The 16,324-nt window shown below is 42.3% G+C and overlaps 1 protein-coding gene across 1 annotated transcript; it reads left to right on the top strand.

Annotated features, from left to right (window-relative positions):
- Positions 1 to 1,392: 1,392 nt before the first annotated feature.
- On the top strand, positions 1,393 to 14,750 carry LOC104673868 (HLA class II histocompatibility antigen, DRB1-10 beta chain). Its single transcript, XM_010378031.2, has 6 exons — positions 1,393 to 1,597; positions 9,485 to 9,754; positions 12,022 to 12,303; positions 13,004 to 13,114; positions 13,591 to 13,614; positions 14,416 to 14,750. The coding sequence occupies exons 1-6, from the start codon at positions 1,498 to 1,500 to the stop codon at positions 14,427 to 14,429; spliced, it is 801 nt and encodes a 266-aa protein (XP_010376333.2). The 5' UTR covers positions 1,393 to 1,497; the 3' UTR covers positions 14,430 to 14,750.
- The last annotated feature ends 1,574 nt before the right edge of the window (positions 14,751 to 16,324 follow it).

The raw sequence follows: 16,324 nt of genomic DNA, 5'->3' as shown, positions 1-16,324 counted from the left end.
CAGAAGATTGAGACCATCCGGGCTAATACGGTGAAACCCCATCTCTACTAAAAATACAAAAAAAAAAAAAAATTAGCCGGGCGTGGCGGTGGACGCCTATAGTCCCAGCTACTCAGGAGGCTGAGGCAGGAGAATGGCGTGAACCAGGGACGCAGAGCTTGCAGTGAGCGGAGATCGTGCCACTGCACTCCAGCCTGGGCAACAGAGGGAGACAACGTCTCAAAGAAAAAATAAAAATAAAAAAATACATATAAGGCATAATTATCTAAATGTAGAATTATATGTTTAAAATTATATGATTACATCAGCTGATGTAATTCATAGTTTTTCCCTAGGGTTCTCCTTCCTGAACATTCTGTAATGTATCAGTTAGCACAGTCTTCTTATATCTTCCCTTACGATGAAATAAGAGAAGCATAATAGTAAAGGGCCACAGCCTCAGTCAAATGAGGAAATCCTAATGGGAACCAGGAATGAGGGACTGAACACTCTTCACATAAAATATTAATTATTTTAAAACAGAGTTGTTCTGTCAACAGCTGACGTTGAGTCCTTGATCGATCTCTCAGCCCCCTGAATACTTGGATTGCACATTTGACTTTATCACATTGTTAGGGTAAGTGCTATACAAAGGCACCTTCAGACCCTCCATTGCACATGGGTGACCCCTGCAAACACCTTGCCTGTGTGTGTTCTGGAGGTGCCACTAAACTTGAGGGCAGCATCAGGAGACACACATGAAAAAAACCTTTTACTCAGATTAAATTATTAAAAACTTTCATTGTCCTTTAACTTATTAGAGACATCTCTACCTGTAAAGAGGTGCAGATTGCACTCTCCAGTCAACAGCTGTCATTCTGTCACATCATCAGATACCCGGGGCTGCTGCTCCTTGAGGTGTCCAGAGAATGACAGCATTTTCCAGTATTGAAAGATCTGAAAGATCACAGTATCTTCATGTCAACTGTGAGACATGAAGTAATTTTCCCAAATCTACAACATTAAGATGTGGTGCAATAAGGACCAGATTAAAGGTCTGCACATTGGCAACCACGTTCCCTCCATCTCCTTTACTCCAAAACACACTCACACACTCACTTTTGCAAACAGTTGTCTTGTCAAGTGGGAAATGAATGCTCGTACAAGGCTCAAACTAGTGAACACCTCACTCACCAGCACAAAGCTGGCTAACAATAGGGACCCAATTAGTGTTTTACACGCAACCAGATCAAACCTTTCAAGTACTAAATTAAAGCAATCCTTTAAAGAAGGAAATTGTTTCAGAAGAGGACCTTCATACTGAATCTCTGACCAGCGACTGATGATGCTATTGAACTCAGATGCTGATTGGTTCTCCAACACGAGATTACCCAATCCAGGAGCAAGGAAATCAGTAACTTCCTCTCTATAATTTGGAGTGTGGGTGGAGGGGTCATAGTTCTCCCTGGGTGAGACTTGTCTGCTCCTCTGGTCCCTGGTCCTGTCCTGTTCTCCAGCATGGTGTGTCTGAGGCTCCCTGGAGGCTCCTGCATGGCAGCTCTCACAGTGACACTGATGATGCTGAGCTCCCCACTGGCTTTGGCTGGGGACACCGGACGTAAGTGCACATTGCCGGTGCTGAGCTACTATGGGGTGGGGAAAACAGGGAGTTTTGTTAAAATTGTGCCCAGACCATGTCTGTTACGAAATTGTGACATTTTTCAGAGATCGTCCATGTTTATCATTGAATTCCCAATTATTTCCACCACAAAAGGAGCTTCGCTACTTGCCCTCTCCATGAGACTTGTGTAAGGGGCCTCCGTACAGGTCATTTCTTTTTCAAATCTCCACCAATAAAACCTTTGCAACACATGTCCTCAGGGTCTTTAGAGGATTTAGAAATAAGGATGCTAAAATAAATTCCCCATACAGCACTTCCCTTTATTATGTTGACTTATGTCAGACAAAAGGAGATTTTTACTGAAAATTTTGTGGGAGTCAAGGGAATTCAAAGGGTCTCTCCTAGACGATGCTGGGTTATGTCCTCCACAGGACCTGTGGTGTTGGCCCCTCTTCCTCATATGTGAGGATGGACCCAGTGGCCTCCCCATTACCTCCTTTCTTTTCTTTCTGAACTCCAATGTTTATAAAGCCTGTATCCCTGTAGCGTATGTAGCTTCTCTGACAGAAGTTATACTTAGTGTTCTTTCTTTCTGATGGGGAAAATCCCTGGTACTGAAGCTGAGATCTTTAGTACTTGGAGTCACCTTACAGATACAGAGCATTTATGAGGTATTCTTTGGTGCCTAAAGAACTTAAGGCATCCTCTGAAAAACTGACCCAGGTTAGTGTTTATTATGAATATATTTAACCTTTCCATACTTGTTTCTCCTACATCTCCTACATGCTCTAATTAGACATGACAGAAGAGATTTAACTAACATAGTATAAATTAAATGAAATTCTGTTTTTGTAAGTAAAAAATAATCAAATATCAGAAATTTAATAATGTTCAAACTATATACTCTATGTGAGGTTACCGAGACAATGTGGAAATTGTTCACATCTCATAGGGCTGAAAGTCAATGAGCAAGTCCTGGGAACTCATTGTCTTACTGGTGTCTTGTCCTAAATTTCATAGGTTCACTCATGATGCCCTCAGCTTTCCTTAATTAGCCATGTCTGCTTACCTCTTCCTCCGGTTTCTCTCTATTTTTCCCCAGCTATGTTGTCATCATTTCCAGAAATCTCTAAAGCTTGCACAGATGCTTAGCACTAGGAGCTCCATTGAAAGAGATACTTTTTTTCTTTTTGAAATAGGGCCTGGCTCTGTCACCCAGGCTGAAACTCGTGGTGTGATTGAGGCTCACTGCAACCTCTGCCTCCCACGCCCAAGCAATCCTCCCTCCTCAGGCACCAGAGTAGCTGGAAATACAGACAGGCAACCACGCCCAGGTAATTTTTGTAATTTTAGTAGAGATGAGGTTTTGCCATGTTGCCCAGGTTGGTCTTAAACTGCTGGACTCAAGCAATCCTCCTGCCTTGGCCTCCCAAAGTTCTAGGATTATAGATGTGAGCCACTGTGTCCAAGCCAAAAGAGATGACTCTTAATAAAAAGATTTCCTTTTTCTTAAATCACTGTTTCTTTATCTGTGAATTCTTCTTCCAATTAGAAGAAGGAGAAAGAAGAAGTTTGCCTGTATTTCTCACCGGGAGGAGAAGGGGTCTAGTGTGACATCAAAATGAAAGAGTGCTGGAGCTTGAGCCCCTTCTTGCTTTCCAGGATGCCCACGGTGATCAGTTCCCATACCCTGGTTTATTCATGTAAACCACGCTTCTTTTTCTCAGCAGCTACTGCGTACTGGGCTCCATTCTAGATTCAAATCATTCTATTTGGTTAAGATACAGAGGGTCTCTACTCTCACTGAAGTTACACAAGCGTAGAGGAGACAGACATTAACTCAATAAGCATTTAACAAAGAAGAAAATGTTAGAGAGTCATAGTGCACTAAAGAAAATACATCAGGTTTGTGGAAAGAGAGAAATGGATTCACCTACTTTAGTTCGAATGTTTAGGGAGCTCTACCTGAGAAAGTGACATTCAGCTGAGACAACAAAATAAGTAGACAGTCATGTGAAGATCTAAGCGACGAAAGTTCCAGGGAGACCGAATCGGGGGAAAGCCCTGGTATGGGAAATTGTGTGGAGGGAGAGAAAGGCTACAGGGGCTGACGTAGAGAAAGTAAGGAAATGGAGAGGCAGAAGATGAGGTAGGACACAGAGAGGAAGTCAGGAGCCTCACCATATTAGGCTCTGATGTCCACAGTAAAAAATTTAAATTTTATTTTATTTTATTTATTTATGTATTTATTTTTTATTTATTTTATTTATTTATATATTTTTCTGAGACGGGGTTTCTTTCTTGTTGCCCAGGCTGGAGTGCAATGGCACAATCTCAGTTCACTGCAACCTCCACCTCCCAGGTTCAAGTGATTCTCCTGCCTCAGCTTCCCAAGTAGCTGGGATTACAGGCACCCACCACCATACCTGGCTAATTTTTTTGTACTTTTAGTAGAGATTGGGTATCACCATGTTGACCAGGCTGGTCTCAAAACTGTGATCTCAGATAATCTGTCTGCCTTGGCCTCGCGAAGTGCTGAGATTACAGGCGTGAACCACCGCGCCCAGACTAAATTTTATTTAAATAGATATGAGAAGATATTGCATGGTTACAAGGAGAGTCAATTTACGTTCGATTTTTTTTTTTTTTTTTTTTTTTTTTTTGTGATGGAGTCTCACTCTGTTGCCCAGGCTAGATTGCAGTGGCACAATCTCAGCTCACTGCAACCTCCGCCTCCCAGGTTCAAGTGATTCTCCTGCCCCAGCCTCCTGAGTAGCTGGGACCACAGGCGCATGCCACTACACCTGGCTAATTTCTTGTGTTTTTAGTAGAGATGGGATTTCACCGTCTTAGCCAGGTTGGTCTCCATCTCCTGATCTCATGATCCACCCACCTTGGCCTCCCAAAATGCTGGGATTACAGGTGTGAGCCACTGCGCCCTGCCTATATTCAATTATTAAAAATAATTCTAGCTACTCTGTGGGAACTGGATTTGTGGGGTTCCCAAGAGGTTAGGAAGACTATTTAGGAGCACAGCAGGGAATTCTCCAGGGAAAACAGGCTGGTGGTTTCATGGAGTGCGTTAGTGATAAAGACAGTGAAAAAGATAAAGTGGACAGAGTTGGCATGTATTTTTGCTTAGCTTGTTAATGAATTACTGTAAAGGGGTGGAACAATCAAACTTATTCCTAAGGATTTTGTTTTGACCAATAAGTGGGTGGTGGTGGTATTTATTGAGATAGGAACAATTATGGGAGGAAATGACTTGAAGTGGGTGGTTGGAAATACAATTTTCCTTTAAATTTGAGATGATTGATTGACATTTATATGGAGTAATCAGAAGGTCAATGGCATTTAAGAGACTCATGGTGAGGCCAGGGCTTCAGGTATTTATGTTGGCGGCATCAATACGTGTAGTCCGTTAAGTTCCAGGGAGTGGAAGAGGATATATAGAGAGATGGATTGTGTGCAGAAAAAAGACGAGGGCACAGCCCAGCAAAGGGGGCTGAGAAAGAGCCCAGGGATGTTGGAGAAAAACCAAGAGAACATAATGTGTGTAAGTCAAGGAAAACAGATTTTTTTCAAGGAGAAGGGAGAGGCCAATTGTGGTGAGTACCGCTAAGAGGAGGAAGAAGTGAGAACGTGGGAAGAAGTAAGAGGAGGAAGAAGTGAGAACGTGGGAAGAAGTGAGAACGTGACAGAGAAGCAAGTGCTGGGTTTGGTGGAGTTGATATTTGCAGTCAAGGGAGTATCCAGGTAGGAAACTGGATTGCACTTTTTGAAGAGCTAGAAGTGAGGACGAGGTTAAGGTTGACTTTTTTGAGTAGAGAGCTTCAGGGAAGGACTGTTCTCTGGGTTCAGGGAACCTGCTGAATCTAAAGGAAAAGGCTAAAGAAGCTGAAGAGAAGGAGGAGGACCTGTGAACCAGAGATGCTCAGTCATTATTAGCAAGGAAATACTAGAGAGCCCTGTGTGCAGTGGTGACTACTCATGCAAAAGGTCACACAGCCAATATTTCACGTAGCCAGTATTTCACACAGCCAATATTTATTACTGACATAGCATATACCAGTTATTACTCTAGGTCATGAGAATGGAGTGATAAATAAAATGAATCCAGTCGCCATCAGTATATGCCATGTAACATTTTGCAGTGACTGTGTACCAGGCCTATGAAATTCAGTATTCAATTTCAATAACGATCCTGTTGTATCTGTGGTATTTAAAAACATATACACTTCTGGAATCTAAAATTGAGAGGTTATAAGTAAAACCCAGTATTACAAATATAGTGCTGGAAATCAGATTGCAGTTTAAATCTGGGCATGTAGAAAGTCCCTTTCTCCTATGTCAGCAGATGCCTTTTGTGTGAGGTTCAGGTATACTGCTTTACTGGACATAAACCAGTGTTTCTGCCCTATGTTTTCAGGATGACAATTCTTTATGAAACTAATGGAAGAACAGAAGACAATTGCAAAATCATGATGAAGTTACTAATTGCCTTAGAGTTAAGGAATACAAAAAATAATGTGAGCTGCAGTTATAGGGATCATAAAAGTTAAAATGGGAATGTATTTGAGTGTTTGTTATATGATCAGTGCTAAGAAGAGTCATCATTTAATTTTACTCTTAACAGTAATCCTGTGAGGATTATGCTATTTTTTTTTTCAGTTTAGAGAATTTATTATGAAATTAGTTTTTCATTTATACATTGTAATTCACTTTATTCTTGGGCATAGCGGTGAAGACAGCCTCGTGGGACCTCTTCCAACTCCTTTCTGGTGGTTACTGATTATGCTATTATTAAATGCATTTGATAGATTACAAAAAGGTTTATGGTTGGTAAAAATTGACCCAAGTAGAAGAGATCATGTTTTTATTCAGGTTTTCTGATTCTAGAGTTTGAGAGTTTTTCCATCATTAGTGAGTAGTGACTATATTGTGTCTGAATTATTGACAGAATTTCTGACATTCATATATACCAGATTGTTTCTTAGAGTGGGGACAGAGATGCAAGGGCTGCTAGTTCCGATGTACAGGAGAAACTTTCTTTCATTTTACATTTATCATTTTAAAAGTTCTGTATGTCTATAATGGTCATATGTTGAAGAACACAAGGAAGAATTAAATCACTCCTTCTGAGGTTTGACTAGCAAGTTGGGCTAGAGTTACCAAATAAAATACAGATTCCTAGTTAAATATGAATTTCAGGTGCACAACCATAATTTATTGGAAATCCAGATTTACCTGGGCAGCCTCTGATTTTATTTGCCAAATCTGTCAACCCTAAGTGGGACACATGGACATGGCTTACAGTGCTAACCATGCAAGCCACAGGGACAGCAACTTCACACTTGTTTATTTTTAAACTTTTTCTCTGTGATGAAAGTGCTTAGACAATTCAGGGATGAAAAGATAGGCATTGTTTGATCCGGGCTGCACACCTCTCTGCCATCGTTTCTAAAGGGCAAAGGGCGATTTCCGCAGCTCTTGCTCACAGTCTGGGGATCTGCTCATTTTTGAAACAGTCTGTATGAGAATGTCATTTTCTTGGTTTCTCCCTTTCTGAAGGGACTTGACTACAAAACCAAGAGTTCTGCCTCTGGCCAAGGCTGGTAATTTGATGCCTGCTAGTATTGTTGGGAGTGGGAGGTTGAGAGAAATGAGTTAGTTGGGGCATTTAACTGGAATAAAATAGCTGTGGTTGTGATTCATTACTACAGAGAGTTAGTGGACCAGTGGCAGAGAAATTAAGAAGGAAGATGATGTGAACGAAAAATGATATGATTAGTGACTGATTGGTAAGGCAAGGAAATCAGTAAATCTTGGTTCTCATCAAGTTCATTTTCTGGAAAGATAGCACTGTATTGGGACCAAAATTCTACAAAACATTCTTTTTATTTAGGACCAAGATTTCCAACAAATATTTTTTCAATGCAATTCTCTGCTGCTCCATAACTAATAGTAGCTTGTTGACATAGATTTTTTCAGATGGTTCACACCTGTGGTTCTTACCCAGGGACAATTCACCACCCCTCCCTTCCCTCCCATCTTCCTTGGGGAATGTGTGGCAATGTTTGGAACAATTTTTGGTTGTCACAACAGGGGTTTCTTCTGATATTTAATGAGTAGAAGCTAGGGACACTGCTAGAGAACCTACAATGTTCAGAACAGCCTCCGCCATCAACAAAGAATTATCTGGTCCAAAATGTCAGTAGTGCTGAGGCTGAGCACACTGGTTCACACTGTGCTCTTTCTGAAAATTCTAAACTCACATCTGTTATACACTCACCACACAGTTCAGTTTTTTTATGCCTTATTTTTGCTTGTTTCATTATAAAAAATTAGACAGTTGCATAAATGCAACCATATTCTTGTTGAATCCATTTACTCAATGCAAGCTCGATATTTTCATATTTATTTTTTGCCTTATGCAAATTTTTTAATATTGTCTGTCGTCATTATCTCTATTAACTTTCAACAGTTTGCCCTGGTAAGTCACAAATAGTGATGGCTGCTGCAATTATTTCTCACTAACATGCCTCAGATTTCTGTAGTTATTCTACATTTGATGTCACTTACAATGTAAAATGCTTCTGTTTATTCATTTCACTTTTACCCACAGGATTATTTCTAAGTTATTTTTGTCATTTTCACACTTCAGACATAAAGACAAAAACATCAAAAATGTATACAGTGTTTTACATCTGTGTATATTTTCACACATATATGTACGTATGTTTATATGTATTGAAACTACAGAAGCACATGTCACCAATAAGAGCTCTGAGACACTTTTGACCACTTACCCTTATCAGATGAGATTTGCCAAATGAGTTGTGGAAACAAGTTTTTTTTAACTGAATTTCTGAGCTTTGTGGATTTAGAAATGCAAAGGAAGGTCTGTGGACATTTACAGGGATCATGGTTTTATTCTCCTTAAAACTCTTTGTTATTTTCCTATTGTCTTTAGTATAAATCCAAAATCCTACCACCACCCACGAGGCTTTTAAATACCTGGCTTCTTGTGCTTTCTCCAGTCTAATCTTTTACCCTCCTTCCCCTCAACCTCTCTGCTTTAGTGAACTTTCTTCTAGTTTCTTGAAGAAGTTCATCAATTAAAGCTTTTGTAAATGGAATTTCCTAAACCTGAAAGTGTGCCTCCCTTTTTGTCTAAACAGACACAGGCTCCACTCCGCCCCCTGGCTCACACCTGATTAACCTGTCAAATCACATCTGAACTGCCTCTTTTCGGAGGGTCCTTCTCTGGCACCCTAATGTAAATGAGATCATCCTATTATTCTCTGCTCTAGAACTCCACACTTCTGACATTTCTCATTCCTGTCTAAGCTCTTGTGTGTTTGTTTTTGGCCATCGCTTTCACTGCTCTTTAAGCTCCCCTAGCAGAGTGGAGAGATCTGTTTTCCCTTGTTTGGATTCCTAGAGGCAGCGCAGGCCTGGCACGAGGTCAGCACTAAGGAAGTGTTCACAGGATGATTGCGGTAAAGGAACCGGTAAAGATGTGGAACAGAAGGAGCAGAGTGTCTGTGGGGTGGAGGCTCCCAGAAAGAGGCTGTGCGGGCTGCGATGCTGGGCGGATCCTCCTCCAGCTCCTGCATTGAGTTTTCCAGAGCAGGCTGAAGGCAGGGAGGGGGTCCCCAAAGCCTGGGGATCAGAAGGGGTTTTCCCGCATGGTTCCCTAGGCCCCCGATCGCCTCAGGAAGACGGAGGATGAGCCCCTGGGCTGCTGGTGGTGGGCGGTGCGGGTGGGGCCGGTTAAGGTTTCCAGTGCCCGCACCCGCCCAGGAGCCCCGGATGGCGGCGTCGCTGTCAGTGTCTTCTCAGGAGGCCGCCCGTGTGACCAGATCCTTCGTGTCCCCACAGCACGTTTCTTGGAGCAAGCTAAGTCTGAGTGTCACTTCTTCAATGGGACGGAGCGGGTGCGGTTCCTGGATAGATACATCCATAACCGGGAGGAGTACGTGCGCTTCGACAGCGACGTGGGGGAGTTCCGGGCGGTGACGGAGCTGGGGCGGCCTGACGCGGAGTACTGGAACAGTCGGAAGGACATCCTGGAGCGGGCGCGGGCCGCGGTGGACACCGTGTGCAGACACAACTACCGGGTTGATGAGAGCTTCACAGTGCAGCGGCGAGGTGAGCATGGCGGGGGCGGGGCCTGAGTCCCTGTGAGCTGGGAATCTGAGTGTGTGTGTGTGACTGTGTGTGTGTGTGTGACAGAGAGAGAGAGAGAGAGAGAGAGAGAGAGAGAGAGAGAGAGAGAGAGAGGGCCATCTGTGAGCATTTAGAATCCTCTCTATCCTGACCAAGGAGTTCTGAGGGCACAGGTGTGTGTGTAGAGTGTGGATTTGTCTGTGTGTCTGTTGTGGGAGGCGAAGCAGGAGGGGGATTCTTCTTATTCTTGGAGGTCTCTGTGGGGAGGTGACATGGGAGGTGGGTGCAGGGGGCTGGAGAGAGAGGAGACCTTGATTGTCCTGGGTCCTTAGAGATGCAGGGAAGGGAATTGCAACGTGTGTGTAGTTGGGGTGAAGGTTTAGGGGAGGAGAGCTGAGGGGTCTGGAAGGTTTGGGAAAATGTGAGGAGGCCAGTTCCAGACTGTCCCTGGCACACACCCTTCATGTAATCTCTGAAATAAAAGTGTGTGCTGTTCGTTTGCAAAAGCTTTGGATTAATTTCTAGAGGAATTGAGGAGACCTCTGAGGCACCTTGAAGGTTCTTTAGGTCTAAATTTCTTGCTAGTTTTTTTGGTTTTTTTTTTGTTTTTTTTTTTGTTTGTTTGTTTTTTAGTGTATATATTTTTATATAGTAGAAATGACTGTGAAACTAACTTCTTGAATTAAAGTTTTAACACAGTTACTCTTTTGTTATAATGCTAATAGTTTTCTAGTGGTTACATATTACTCTTTTACATGTAATAGTTGTGACACAACTCACCTCACTTTCCCCTTTGTTGACCTTTATTGCAACATTCACCAAAAGCCGAAAATGTATGTTTCTGGTTAATTTTTAATTTATATTTTTTATTTGTAATTCCTTTGAATTATTTTGACCTATTTATTGGCCAGTTACAATTACTGCTCTAAGAATTCCCTATCGTATTAGGTAGGTAGTGGACAATGATCTACTGTCTAATATCTCGAGGGCTTAGTATTTTTCTCAGTGACTTTGTGGGTTCTTTGTACTGTAAGATTATTACACTTTATTGATATCTGATTCAGCATTTGCTCCAGTTTGTGGTATGTTGATTTTGAAAATTCTTTTCCATGTTAAGAATTTGAACATTTTTATTTAATAAAATATATTGCAAAATGTTGATTAATGATTTACAATCCATCTTAAATCTACCATTTTGTGGTATTGCTGTCTCTAGGTTTCTCCTTACTTCTAAAAAAATTGCATTTATTGAGAGTCTGCTAGTGTCAGGGATTTTCCTGGGCACCCCAAGTAACAAGTCCCAGATCCTACCTTAATCCAAATGTCATTCTGGAAGGAAAAATCATTTCACAATGATAGGCCTAATAATAAATACGCTGTGTTGCACGGGAGATGCATTGATCAGCTAAATGTAAATATAAGAACTTTCAAAACTAAAATGACATTCCTTAATCCCTCTCTCTGGTTCAGGACTCATGCTTTTCTAGGAACGTAAAAATTTGGAGAATCATTACTGTCTGTCCCACCTTCCCAGGAGCAGAACCATTTCTGTGGTTTTCTAAGGTGTGAGTGCATGGCGGTAGTATTCCTAAAAATTCGTACTCGGTTTCCTCATGTACTCAACTCTGTCCCTTTATCTATCCACATTGCTTTAAATCATACTTTTCTGTCATGGTGTACAAGGATGATAAATAGGTGCCAAGTGGAGCACCCAAGTGTGATGAGCCCTCTCACAGTGGAGTGGAGTGAGAAGTTTCTGACCTCATAAATTGAAAGCTATCCTCAGTCATTGTTTTATACATTTTACATGCATTAATCCTCATATAACCCCAGAAGGTAAATTAATATAATTGTCCTTCATTGTAGGTGACAAAATTGAGACACAGAAGAATCGAAAAACTCTTCCAGGATCAACCAGTAAAAGGCAGCCCTTGAATTTGAACCAGGCAACCTGGCTCAGATATCAGTATTAATTACTACACTCTTTACTTTCAAAGATTTGTAAACAGTTTGACAATGCATGCCAATTTCAAGCTATGAAGAAACAAATATAATTTTTCACATCTCTCAAATCTAATGGGTCCTCACTATCAAGATTAAATTCCAGCCTGACACTGTAAGGCCACTTGGCCAGCTATGCTGGAGGCCTGGTCAAGGCCAGAGCCTGGGTTTACAGAGAAGTAGAAAATAGCCAAACAAGGAGACACTCTGTCTTCCTGACTCATTCCCACTATGTTTTTTTCTCCTAGTCCAACCTAAGGTGACTGTGTATCCTGAAAAGACCCAGCCCCTGCAGCACCACAACCTCCTGGTCTGCTCTGTGAACGGTTTCTATCCAGGCAGTATTGAAGTCAGGTGGTTCCGGAACGGTCAGGAAGAGAAGGCTGGGGTGGTGTCCACAGGCCTGATCCAGAATGGAGACTGGACCTTCCAGACCCTGGTGATGCTGGAAACAGTTCCTCAGAGTGGAGAGGTTTACACCTGCCAAGTGGAGCACCCAAGCGTGGCGAGCCCTCTCACAGTGGAATGGAGTGAGCAGCTTTCTGACTTCATACATTTCTCACCCACCAAGAAGGGGACTGTGCTAATCCCTGCGTGTCAGGTTTCTCCTCTCCCACATCCTATTTTCATTTGCTCCACGTTCTCATCTCCATTAGCGCGGGTCACTGGGGGTAGCCCTGTAGGTGTTTCTAGAAACACCTGTACCTCCTGGAGAAGCAGTCGTGCCTGCCAGGCAGGAGAGGCTGTCCCTCTTTTGAACCTCCCCGTGATGTCACAGGTCAGGGTCACCCGCTCTCCCCAGGCTCCAGGCCCTGTCTCTGGGTCTGAAACTGAGTTTCTGGTGCTGTTGCTCTGAGTTATTTGTTGTGATCTGGGAAGAGGAGAAGTGTAGGGCCCTACCTGACATAAGGGAAATCTGATCTCAGCTCTGCCTTTTATTAACTCTGTCACTCTAGATAAACTACTTAGCCTCATGGAGTCTCAGGCTTTCTGTGGATCAGATGTTGAACTCGTGCCTTGCATCAAGGTTGTAATATTTGAATGAGTTTGATGTCTGAACCCTGTAACTGTTCAGTGTGATTTGAAATCCTATTTTTCTCCAGAAATGGCAGTTATTTTAGTTCTTGTGAGGCAGCCTTCTTCTCCATTCTCAAAGCTCTGAATCTTAGAGTCTCAATTAAAGAGGTTCAGTTTGGAATAAACATCACTAAAGCTGGCTTCCTCTCTCAGGAGCACGGTCTGAATCTGCACAGAGCAAGATGCTGAGTGGAGTCGGGGGCTTTGTGCTGGGCCTGCTCTTCCTTGGGGCTGGGCTGTTCATCTACTTCAGGAATCAGAAAGGTGAGGAGTCTTTGGTAACTGGCTCTCTGTCCATAGGCTTTTCTGGAGGAGGAACTATGGCTTTGCTGAGGCTAGTTCTTAGTATATGAGTGGCGCTGGATAAAGCCTTTCTTTCCCCAAATGACCTCCAATGTCCTGCTAATCCAGAAATCATCAGTGCATGGTTTCTATGTCAAAGCATAATAGCTTGTGGCCTGCAGAGACAAGAGGAAGGTTAACAAGTAGGGGTCCTGTGGTTTGAGATCCTGGAGCAAATTACAGAAGAGCCACTAAGGCTAATGCAATTACTGGATCCTGTGACGGACACTTCATGCTTCATGGGTCACATGGTCTGTTTCTGCGCCTCTCTGCCCTGGTTGGTGTGGGTGGTGGTGTTAGAGAAATCTCAGGTGGGAGATCTAGCGCTGGGACATTGTGTTGGAGGGCGGACTTGCTTCAATATGTTTAAATGTATATCTTTTCCTACTTTTTCCAAGGACACTCTGGACTTCAGCCAACAGGTAATATCTTTTAATCCTCTTTTAGAAACAGATATGGTTTCCCTAGTGAGAGGTGAAGCCAGCTGGATTCTGGGTTGGGAAGGGACTTGGAGAACCTTTCTGTCTTACAAGAGGTTTGTAAAATGCACCAATCAGCGCTGTGTAAAAACACACCAGTTGGTGCTCTGTGGGTAGCTAGCTATTTGTAATATGGACCAATCCACACTCTGTAAAATGGACCAATCCACACTCTGTAAAATGGACCAAGCAGCATTCTTTAAAACGGACCAATCAGCAGGACATGGGCGGGGATAAATGAGGGAATAAATGCTGGGGGGCCAGCATTTATTCCCCTGAGGGAACCCCAGCAACCCCCTCAGGTCCCCTTCCATGCTGTGGAAGCTTTGTTCTTTCGCTCTTCACAATAAATCTTGCTGCTGCTCACTCTTTGGGTCCGTGCCACCTTTAAAGAGCTGTAACACTCACCACGAAGGTCCCTGACTTCATTCTTGAAGTCAGCGAGACCACAAACCCACCAGAAGGAACAAACTTGGGACACACTAGAATGATGGTAGAGGTGATGAGGCATGAGACAGAAATAACAGGAAAGACTTTACATCCAAATTTCTGATCAGGCAATTTACACCAAAACTTCTCCTATCCACTTATAAAAGGCCTGTGATCTACAGGAAGGTTGGCTGTGGGAGACTCAGGAACTGGTTTTTCTTCTTCCTGCAGTGCCCTCATCTGAGTCCTTGAAGGAGGGGAAAAGAAACTGTTGGTAGAGCCAGGTTGAAAACAACACTCTCGTGTCTTTTGCAGGACTCCTGAGCTGAAGTGCAGGTGACCACATTCAGGGAAGAACCTTCTGCCCCAGCTTTGCAGGGTGAAAAGTTTTCCCGCCTGGCTGTTATTCTGCCACAAGAGAGGGCTTTCTCAGGACCTGGTTGCTACTGGTTCAGCAACTGCAGAAAATGCCCTCCCTTGTGGCTTCCTCAGCTCCTGCCCTTGGCCTGAAGTCCCAGCATTGATGGCAGTGCCTCATCTTCAACTTTTGTGCTCCCTTTACCTAAACCCTATGGCCTCCCGTGCATCTGTACTCACCCTGTACCACAAACACATTACATTATTAAATGTTTCTCAAAGATGGAGTTAAATATCATCTGGTCCATTTGGCTCCAAAGACAAAAAATGAAAAGAAAAAGAGAAGATTATTTCCCAATAGAATAATGATTTTCATGTATATATCATGAGTGTGTGAGGTAATGCATATGTTAAATAGCTTGATTTAGACATTCCACACGATAGGCATATATCAAAACCTCATGCTGTACAACATAAATATACTATAAAATTTTTATTTGTCAATTAAAAAAGTAATCCTAACATTTAAAAAAGCAATGCATAAAAACTGAGACCAGACTGTAACAAATGAAACAAACTTGGCAAACATGAGGTGAGAAACCAGCCAGCAAGGCAATCAGAACTTTCTTCACTCTGTCTACAATATGTGGTATTTATAACTGTAAATTAGTGTATAGTGTTTCACTCCAGAGACTTCAATAATATGGTGTTATCAAAGGACTTGTACAGATTTCAGAGAAAGACAAATTTAGAAGACAGAGGATTCTCCATTATGTTCTATCTGAGAGTCGGTATGAAATGTCAAATCTGAAAGTACATATTTCAGAGGTCTATTTCAAAGTAATAATCATTTCAACATAATTTCTCCACTGTCAGGGATGACTTATTTTATTTCTAGTCAAATTAAAAGTTGTTTCTATGCATATCTTTTTAGTTATATGTTACTTGTACATGCGTAGCAGTACAAGTACATATAAATCCTGTAAGAAATATATTAAGAATATATATATAGAAATTAATATATAGAAATATATTAAGCTGATAATTATGTCTGTTCTGTTTGATCACAGAGTGGCAACAAATAGGCCTCATTTCCTAAGCTGAGGAAATGATTTTCTCATTTTATGTGAGTCTCGTGGTGTGGAATTCCAAGGTAGAACCAAAATGTGTGTAATGAATATTTCAGTGAAGATGCGTTCCGCTGCTAAGAGCAGGAAATTACATGTAGTGGGTTTATTTTTCTTTAACCCATGATCTCACATAGCCGATAGATCCAAGGCTGCGCTTCTCCAGGGTTGCTCAACTCAGCAGGCCAGTGGCGTCACCGCGATCCTGGAATTTCACAGCTCATTCTCTATCACACACAGTATGTCAGCTTTCCTGAGACAGGAGGGTGACCCATGCAGCAGCTGTAGGTTTCTTATTCTTTCACGACAACTCCCAAAGGCAGGAAAAGGTTACTCCTTTCTCCTGTGTGCCTTTATAAGGATCAACTAAAGTGTTTCCACGATGTTCCCAGTACCCACTTTCTCACACATTGGAATGATGGTGGGATTACACGGGCTCAGACAAGCCAGGATTCAACCTTTGCAGAGTGGGTCTGATGCACATGGGAAGAAAAGGAGGAAAACCATATATTTTTTAAAATAAAGAAATGGTGATGTAGTAGCAGAGGTTGATTGCAGTGTAGGGAAATGATAGATTGTGGTGCTATCAGGTTGTAAGTATTTGAGTTAACTTCCACACGAAGGCCTATAGATTCCTGATAGGCACCCTCAATTCAGGGGTTTGGGTCTATATATATATAAACATATATATACACACATACACACATATACATATGTACACACAAACGCACACAGACAGA

Source organism: Rhinopithecus roxellana, chromosome 4, assembly GCF_007565055.1.
Source record: "Rhinopithecus roxellana isolate Shanxi Qingling chromosome 4, ASM756505v1, whole genome shotgun sequence".
NCBI classification, from domain to species: domain Eukaryota; kingdom Metazoa; phylum Chordata; class Mammalia; order Primates; family Cercopithecidae; genus Rhinopithecus; species Rhinopithecus roxellana.
The sequence above is the reverse complement of the archived record's forward strand: the minus strand, read 5'-3'. Positions and strand labels throughout refer to the sequence as shown.